The sequence below is a fragment of the Merops nubicus genome, unplaced genomic scaffold (assembly GCF_000691845.1).
Source record: "Merops nubicus isolate BGI_N331 unplaced genomic scaffold, ASM69184v1 scaffold41339, whole genome shotgun sequence".
Lineage (NCBI taxonomy): Eukaryota > Metazoa > Chordata > Aves > Coraciiformes > Meropidae > Merops > Merops nubicus.
The window spans coordinates 5,042-14,616 of record NW_008631005.1 but is presented as its reverse complement, the minus strand read 5'-3'; the positions used below and the strand labels follow the sequence as shown (position 1 = coordinate 14,616).

Below are 9,575 nucleotides of genomic sequence, written 5' to 3'. Positions count from 1 at the left end.
ACTAGAAAAACTCTCCTGTGGTATGGTATATAAAAGGACAGCTTTTTAAAGTATTTTGTGTCTCTGCTAAATAATTTTTCTGAAGCTCCACATTTAAATTCCCTCTCTAAGTGCTAGAGTCTGCCCTGTGAGGAGCTCACTAAAACTGAGGTAATGAAGGATATAATCAGTTTTCTGAGGGTGCTGTGACCTAGAGACAGGTCTGATTACATCATTTGTTTTGGGTTGAGTCTCAGGAGCTTTATAAAAAGCAGTCCTAAAAGGAAAGAGAGAGTCAAGAGGAGAGACTGGCAATAACTCATTTGCAGAAGCTCTGTATTGTTGCATTCTGCTATTTGCCACATATTTACAAGGGAGCTTCTTCAGAGGGCAGAGAAACCTGTGAACTGCTGGAATATTATAAGTCTTTCCTTGAGATGTCAGCCAAGAGCTTCAGTATAGTCACAGTCACTACCGTGCTTATTTTCTTCCTACAGCTACAACTCTCTGTGCAAGCGCCGCTGAATGGTAAAGTCTTTCAGCTTTCTATTTTATCGTCACTTGTAACTTCAGGGCAGCTAATGTATGTAGGAAACTGGCATCTTTTAATTACTACTATTTGCACTACAGACTTCTTGCATGCTCAGTGTGCCTTTCTTTGTGATCTTTTTGTTTCTCATAGAATGAAGCAAAAACTTGCCCTTCTCAGAGTTAGTGGAAGCATCACACCTTTCCCTCTGCCCTGTTTATTTTTAAACCAGGCAAAAATAATGTAATCCCTGTGAAGCACCCCATATCCTAGATCTCATTCTCTTATATTTAAACAGGACCACTTCAGGAGGTCAGTGCTCCTCACTCTCTTTTTAGTAGTTCATGTTCATCTATTCAAGCTGATTATATAATCAATTTTCATCCATCCAAACTAATTATAATTCACCTAGGATATGAGCGAGAATCACTGTAAAGAGTTGTGTGACAGGACTTACTCATCACGTATATTCATGGGACAAAAATCCTGAAAGCTCAAGTGTAATCCAGAGCCATCTGTTTCCCACAGAGCTCTGCCAAGACAAGTATTTTACCAGGCTTTTTCACATGAGCTACATATAAGGGGTGGAATTAAAACTTTTAAGGTCACCTTATTTTGGTCATATATCCTCTGAAAAATGGCTATATTCTCTAGCAGAATCTCCTACCAGAAGGGCAGAGGTTCCTAGAGCTTGGTGCTTTCCAGGTGTTTCCTCTGACAACACAGAATGTTTGGAAGTGAAAGGATGTGTCAAAAAGATTTGTCTTATAAGTGCTGAAGTGAATGCTAGAGAGTTCCTATCTTAGAAATAGACAGTCAGTCCCAAGAAATGGCAAGAGCTACAGCATCTGCCTGTCTCTGACATTTTCTCAAATCAGAGACACAACTGGCATAGATTGTTGCAACTAAAACCATTCCCACTTTCTCAGCTACCAAGTGATATTGGAAACATGTTTGTTCCTTGGATATGGATCAGTGAAAACACAGACACACTGGCTCTGGGAACCTCCTTTGCCATACATGTGCATGTAACTGTGTTACTCAACAGCTCTCCCCCTAACATGAACAAAGAGGCTCATAACCAAAGAGTGCTCACAGGTATGGAGCTGTTGATAGCTCCCTTTGAGATGTGGATCAGACACTCTATTGACTCTCCTCCAATTTGGGGAGATTTTGTGACAGTCTGACTCATCCTCATTTCATTATCAAGCAGAATAAGAGGAAGACCAACCTTGCTTACAGTCTGAGGATAGCAGCAAACCACTTTTGCAGCTCTCCATGTTCATTCAGACAAAATTAAGAAGATTCTGCCATCTATTAATTTCCTGATCCAAGTCAGATCATAATAGTAGTGAATTGCAGATCATCAAAATGCTCACAGGCTAAGAAAATTTCACTTGGCAAAAGACTTTAAGCTTTCATTTATTTTTGTTTCTATTGGCATAAATGTTGAAAATCTTTGACTGTTTTAAGGTTGTTCTAGATTATAAAAATCAGTTTTGACACCATACACATTTTAATGGGCAGTACGAACATGAGCTGAGAGCAGCTATTGTAGTTAAGTCAATACCTCATCAAAACCTGCGCAGGTGAGGATGTGGTGATTTCTAAAACTTGTTGATGGTCAGTTGCTATCTTCATGCAAGTTTTACCTACAGAATGTACTGACCAGAGGACACAAGCATTCCCAAAAGATCTCAGTAAGATATTATCCCCTGCAGAGAGAAGGGGAGAGGAGAATGAGGTTTCTCACTGTGAATTCTAGGTCAGGCCATGAATTCTCTTATGCGATAAAGCTGGGAACTTCAGCCAGGATGATTACATAGACCTCGTTTTGAAAATTCCAGTGTAAAAGAACAAGGCACACCGGTCCTAACAAACTGTAAGCAGAGAGCTTAGCGTTCCCAGCACATATATACAAAAGAGTCAAGTGCAGCTGCTTGCACATCCCTTCAAACTAATTCCAAACATTTGACATGACATGCTTTGGAAAAGAGCTAGATCTGCGACCACACTTCGGAGTACAGGAAATGCAGCTAAGAACCATGTACTGAGCAGACCTGCACGTATAAGAATAAATATCTGCCTACATGCATGCACACACCCACAGGCACACTGAGTGTTTGCAAGACTTGTAATTCAGGACTATTTTCTATGAAGAAATAAAATTAAATTTGCAGAGAGTAAAGATCTGCATTAGCCTGGTGAACAAAACTGCTCAGGTCTGTCAGGACAAGAACCTGTAATTACACAGCAAGCTGAATGACTGTAAGTAGGTTTCAGGACAAAAAAAAAAAAAAAATTAGAAGGAGCATTTCATAAGACAAGACATTTCCAAAGACATGCAGAGACACTGGCCCAAGTTCAGTTCCTTAAGCAGCAGATGAATATTGATCATTTTAACTCTCACTCAAGCCCCCCAGGATTCTTTGAGTTACAGGGGTTTGTGCATCTATTTTTCAAAGTCCATCTATTCCCATCTGATTCAGCTGGCAGATCCCAGAGCTGCTGTGCAGAAATGACTGTCCATCATTTCTCAGTGTAGCAACTGGCAATCTCCTGATGGTTTTTAAACTTCTCTGCTAGGCATGAGGAGGTTCACTATAGCTACAGTCCATTTATCTTCCTCCATTTCCTAACCAGAAAAAAATCAGGGGTGTACCTACATACAGAGTCGGTAGCTATTCCACACACACACAAAAAAAAAATGACTGACAAAATTTTTGCTCCAGGATTTAAGTGACCACAAGAAATTCACCCCTATGGGCAAGGATAACAGGGATAATTATAATTTGAGTGAAAAGGGTTCACAATCTTTGAAAGTGTCTATGTTTTGCTCAACATGGGAGGTTAAAAAGACAGACAAAAGTATTGCAAAATTCAGTATATGGGTTTAAGCGACTATTTGTTTCTTCACAGAATAAAATAAATTTCAAATATGCACAGTAATTTTTCTTTTGTCTTTAAACAGGGTCAAAATGGTCCTATATTGGTAAGTACAAAGTTGTACATACTAAGCTGTGGCGCTTTTTTGGCATTTTAAGGGCAATATACTAAATGTATTCTGATGAGAACCTATTGGGTTCAGTATCTTTGCCCAAGTTTGGATCAGGCCCATGGTCTTGAAATCTGTTATTCATCCATCAGGTTTCATATCTGGGTGATACTCACTTATTTGGTTCTGAATTGCCTTGCAGAATGACAGAAACTTCAGCAGTCTGAGACAGGCCCTACAGCTGCAGAGGTTTCCCAAAGCCCTCTGTTTCACTACTAGTCACAGACTAGCAGCACATTTCAGCCTAGTTCTACAAAGTGCATAACTCTTCCTGCCCACATGGGTCTTCGTTTTTAAGTAGAGTCAGAGTTCAGCAAGTCATCTATATTGTGCTGTGGAAGACTCAGCTCCCTGAAGAGCTCAGGGTATTTAGGAAAGCAGTGTCATTTTGTACACTAGTCAGCTATTAACCCAGAAGGATCTAATGGCTGCTCAGGAAGAAGAAATTATATACAGATTTTCTTTTAATTGATCAAATTCTCTGGCAAGAATTTCCTCCTTCAGAGTAGTTTTCTATATGCCATGTGCCCGCAGAGGAGCAGGCAGTACTGAGAACCTCAGCAAAAATTGCTTGTTCTTAAGCTTTTGGTGCTGCTCTAAGACAACACAAAGAACCTCCGAGGTTGAACTTGCTGCTAATAACTACTTCTTTTGGCTGTGCTCCAGTGGTTTACCTGACTCACTTCACATAAGCAAAAGGAAAACTGTCAGCTGCATTTCTGTAGGTATTAATCTAACTGCCAGTATACTTCACATTCTCATTAGCAAAAAAAAAAAGCTTGACACAGTTTGAATAACTAAAGCATGGGTTTTCCACCTTGACAGCAGACATCAGATGAACCCAACCCTTCTGGGTGGTAAAGAAATCAAGACTTCTTTCACTAACATCAAAGCAGAAGATTTGCCCTCCATCTCAGGGTAATGCTTGTTTAAATTAGTTACTTTTCCCTTTCTGGGAATTTGGGTACCAATGTTTATTTCAGAGTATGTTATCCTCTGTGGCCAACTTCATAAATTCCTGTTAAGCACTTCCATACTGCAGTCTGATTTCTAAGATGTACTGGAGGATACAAGGAATGTTCACAAAACAGATTCATATTTTTTCCTCCAACAACTGATTTTCAAATATATTTAGAAAAACATACAATAGCAGCTTCAAAAATTAAAGTGGCAGCTGATCTTGCACAGAATAGTTCTTTTCATACACCTGGAAAAAGGCAGAGGTAGAATGTTGGTCTGCACAGAGGAAAAACTCATTAGAGAGACTGTAGTCAGCCAGAAAAGAGGCCCTCCATACTCCACCACTGATCCCGGTTCCTTTCAGCAGCCTACACCTTCCACCATTTATCTCTATCCCCGCAACACTTTGCAACACCTCCCACTAAAATTAAGTCAACAGGAAGGGAAAAGAAGTCAAGCCATTACAATCACAGTGCAGGCTGATGTCAAAATGAGGGTCAAGGTACAAGATTAAGGGTGGAGGAGAAATCCGTGCGCTGATTGTCAATAAGAGTTCTATTTGTTCAGTAGGACAATACGTGAGACTGAATGTTGATACAGCATTAGCAGCTCAGGACATGGTGGTAAAACAAGCTGATACTGCATGTGATAAGGCCTTAGCATTTCAGCAAAAGCTTTCTAAAGAAATGAGCATTTGGCTTGGCTATAATGGGAACTACTGCATTAAATACAATAAATGTAAAGGCTAAAGCTCTCCTCCATTTGCCTCATCCTCAGCTAAACTGCAGCACCGTTATTTGTTCTTCCTGATTTCACTACTTGTCTAAATAGTCCTAGAAAAAGTGCCTGGAAGAAACAGCACAGACCAGTGAGCTGGGGCATGAGCTCTCAGCCCCCTGACACAGGTCTGCTTTATGTGCACTGCTGTAAAATGCACAAAGTAGCTGAAGTGTATCATGAGGAGAGTGGTTTCATACTTAAAGAACCTAAAGAATTGTTCCAATGTCTCGTAGCTCAGGACAGCACATGCATGCAGCTTTGGGCAATGTTGCTGTGTAGCTGGAAGGTACAGGCCTGAAGTCCTCTGTCCTAGAAGACAACTGGTAGAATTGGAGAGCTGCACTCCAATTCTTTGGATTCTGGCTTTCTGCTTCTGTAATGTAAGAGGGCTGGAATAGAATCAAAGAACCAGAATCACTCTTTGAGAGTGGATAAGCAGCTACAGTGGAGAAAACTAGCTTTACAGAGAAGTTTGGAGTATGAGGGCCAACAGAACGTTAATGTGTTTTAGCATGTGAGGACACAACTTCACACTACAACACAGAAGAACTGTTGTTAACAGACAACAGGCTAATTGAACTTGCAAACTTTAGTTTTACTGTAGTCAAATACTCCAGTTCAGTGAGGTGCTGGGAATCTGTGCTAAGACTTCTTCACTTTCCCTTAGGGAAAGCCAGCTTTAGTCTACACGCTAGAACATGCCCAAACTTTCACTCAAATGGAGTAGCAGGGGCAGCTGCCACCTCTGGCAATTACTCTCTCTCACATGCTTCCCTCTGGACACGTATGTGGAAGATACACACATACTGGATATGTGTACACGGAACGGTACGACAACTCTGCCCGTGCTCTGAGCAAAATTAAAACCATGTGGTCATGTGGCTGTGGCAAGAAGTGCACACTAATGAGTCCAGAAGAACTCTCAGCCTTCACTACTAACTCAGCCCTGGGCTAACGGCAGCTGTGCAGCTTCCGGCTGGTTGAAAACAGGGCAGAGTGCTCTGCCTGGCTGCAAAATGCCACAGACATTCCCTGTGTTACTGACCCAATGCATTTCACTACATTAGTTTACCTCAAATCAAGAGAATTTGGAGAGCCTGTGAGAAGCTCAAGCAACATGAACGTTAATTGGTCACTGGAGCAAGAAGCCCTGTTGGTTGCACTGGTGTCTCATAGGCCTGTTTTCTTCTTTTTTAAAGTCATGCAGTGTACATACCCTAGGAGCAGACACCACTGTTGTTCTAAAAGGAACATCTCTCCTGCATTACCCAGCAGCGCTAGAGCTGCGGGGCTGGCTGAAGGCTTAGGCATGGAAAGATAAAAGCTGTCAAAGGAGATGATACAATGGACACATGCAGACATGGTGTTGAGGGTATTTTGCTCAGTTCACTGTGCAGCTGATCAGAAAGACTATGCAAAGAATTATTAGTACTTAATTTACAGACATCTTTTATGAAATAACCAAGAAAGCACAGCCAGGCTCACAGTTATTTACAGCCTGGTAGGGGAACACGATCCTGGAAACCCATGTAAAAGAAGGCAGTCCACAGCATGGATTTCAGTAGCCTGGGTTTGCACTCCCTACAGCAGGGAGTGTTCATGGGTGCATTTGGAACAGTGGTAGCCAACCATACCAACAACTCCATACCTTACTTTGCACACTCCAACAGCTAAATAGTAAGTGTTGGGTGGGTAGGACAGGCCCATGGCACAATTATTACTCTGCTGACACAGCCCTGACAGGATCCTCATAGCAGCAAAGCATCTGAGATGCCTGGGTCTTTCCCTTTGTGACAAAAGGAGGAAATCAACTACTAAGATATTTTTGCAATACTTCATATGTTAATACCTTTTCAGACTTGTAGAACAGGCCAATCTTACTACATCTACACATTATTCTTTATTCAGTAGTGATCAGACAGAGCCTTTGTCAACACACTGTGACTTCCACAGAATTTATCTGAATGTGCTGGCATAGAAAAAAGAAAATCTGGTTCTGAATCAATCATTCATTTTCAACAGATGTAGTTGAGAAATACCTTGAAGCTATGTGGTTTATCTACCATGGAAATCTCAATTTCACACACACAAACACAAGCTACAGTGAACTCAGCTCTTTAAGACACGAGTTTTGAGGCAATGAAATTAAGAAGACTACATGACAAAAGGCGGAATTTCTAGAAAAACTGATTTTGTACCAAAAAAAGGGGGTTTGTTTTGTTTGGTTGATTCTTTTTAATTGAACAGGAGTGAGAAACAAGCAAAAACTGCTGTAGAGGTCTGTGAGTGGAGTTGCAGACTTATATCAAGGAAAAGATAACTGCTAGTAAAGATCAAAGTACATAAACCCTGCAGTAACTACAGTATTTTATAGAAAAGACAAAAATTTCCCTTCTGAACTGCTGATATTGGTGTGCAAGTTCCCATACACTATTGCCAACTCTTCAAGGCATTCAATTCATCCAAACATAGTAGCGTAAAAGTGTATCTCATGACAAGGTTTCCATTGTCTGGGACTAGACTTCTACTTTATGCATCGATTAACAGTTACCTATTTAATTAACAAGGCTCCAAACCTATGATACATAATGTATTCAAGGCTTCTTGCAAACTCACTATTTTAGCAGTGCACAGAAACCCCAAATCTTTTAGAATTACTCGTCTTTCTACATAAAAGGCTTCTCACCATTTTCTGACACAGCTGTAGCCTCAGCTCCCTGGAAAGTGTTACATCTTAGTATCATTGTCTTGCACATCAAGTTCTGACCTCAAGAAACTATCAGTTTCCTGGTATATCCTGATATATATTTTCCTGGGAAATATTCTTGAGTATGTACATTCCATAGTACAGAATTTATACTCTCCTGGGTAGGTCTATTTTTTGCCAAAAAATATGTAGAAGATAGTGTACATTCCTCTGCAATATTAGAATAACATTTATTAGCTTTTAAAATAATTTTAACAGCTTTAATATACTACCATGAAGATCTAAGAGGAGAGAAATTAATGTGTTTGGCAGCAAACTGGAGTCAAAGATGTAAGTTACAGCAACATCACAGCCTATTTATACTGAAAGCACTGACTGAGTATGAGTATCCACACTGCAATGTCATATGCTAACCTGTGTCTTGCATAATCTTAAAGAGCGTTAACGAAGAATTCTGTCTTTGAGCACCAGAATTGAACTTGTCAATTCTGTCACACGCACTAAGTCATATGCACCTCCACTATCCATATCCCACGAAACTGTCTTTCACATTAAAAAGTGAGCCTCTAGTAATATTCTTCTAACTGTTAATTTTCCTTCAGAAAATATCTGAACTTGCTTTGCCACCGATGACCTGATCTAATGTTAGATTCTAGCATTCACAGTTCATGGAAGATGTTAACATACTGGAGAGACTTCAAAGAAGCCACAAGAAATATCAGATATTTGGAAAAGAAGCCTTCTAACCAAAGACTCAATGAACTCAATCTATTTGGTTTAAGAGAAGTGAGAAACTATGTGCTCTATGTTTTTTTCAATGAGGAACAAAAGTATGTTAAACAGGAGGCTCTTCAATTTCTAAGCAAAGGATTAGAAGCAATCACTATCTAAACTAAGTAAATCTAGACAAACTCACAGTGAAAAGCAACCTGCTAAGGAGCGTAATTATCCATGGGGCACTAATGAAATATCTTTTACCTGCAATGCTGGAAGGAAGACCAAATGTTTTTTCCTTTATGAAAGATATGGTCTCATTGAAGTAGAAATTATTTCAGGGAGGTCCAATGGCATGTGTTATACAGGTCAGGATGCATGATCCCAAAAAACCTTCCTGCCTTAGAAAGAATCACAATGGATCTTCAGAGCTAAGTAGAAACACAAGTTACAAATATCTCTTTTGGTATTTAAATCCAAATGGTCAGTTTACAGCTTGCAGTCAGCTGCTAGCTATTAATGTGTAATTAAATCAATTACACGTTAAAAATATCTTATTATCTATTCTTTGTAGATCCTACATAGGGCAAAAGACTGACATGAATAAAAGTTTTTCTAAAGTTTGAGCAAGTTATTGAAGGTCAAATTATTATAAAACCTTCCAATCTGCAAGTTATCTTTTCACCGTGGGTTATGCAATATTGCCAGAGAGCTTATATGGTAAAGAAAAATTTATAAAGATTTGAATTTCTACCTACTGAAAAGTACAGAAACTTTCCTCCGTGAACATGAAGTCACTTCTTTCAGCAGCTCTCTTTAGAAGGCTGGAATAGATGCATTACTGTGCATAT

The 9,575-nt window shown here is 39.8% G+C and overlaps 1 protein-coding gene across 1 annotated transcript in view; it reads left to right on the top strand.

Annotated features, from left to right (window-relative positions):
- Window positions 1-416: 416 nt before the first annotated feature.
- CA12 (carbonic anhydrase XII) overlaps window positions 417-9,575 on the top strand; it is a gene marked incomplete at its 3' end in the record, with an annotated part of 13,950 nt that continues 4,791 nt past the window's right edge. The window contains exons 1-2 of the mRNA XM_008947462.1: window positions 417-507; window positions 3,480-3,500. Of these exons, the coding sequence (XP_008945710.1) occupies window positions 417-507; window positions 3,480-3,500 (112 nt within the window). The remainder of the gene's footprint in view (window positions 508-3,479; window positions 3,501-9,575) is intronic.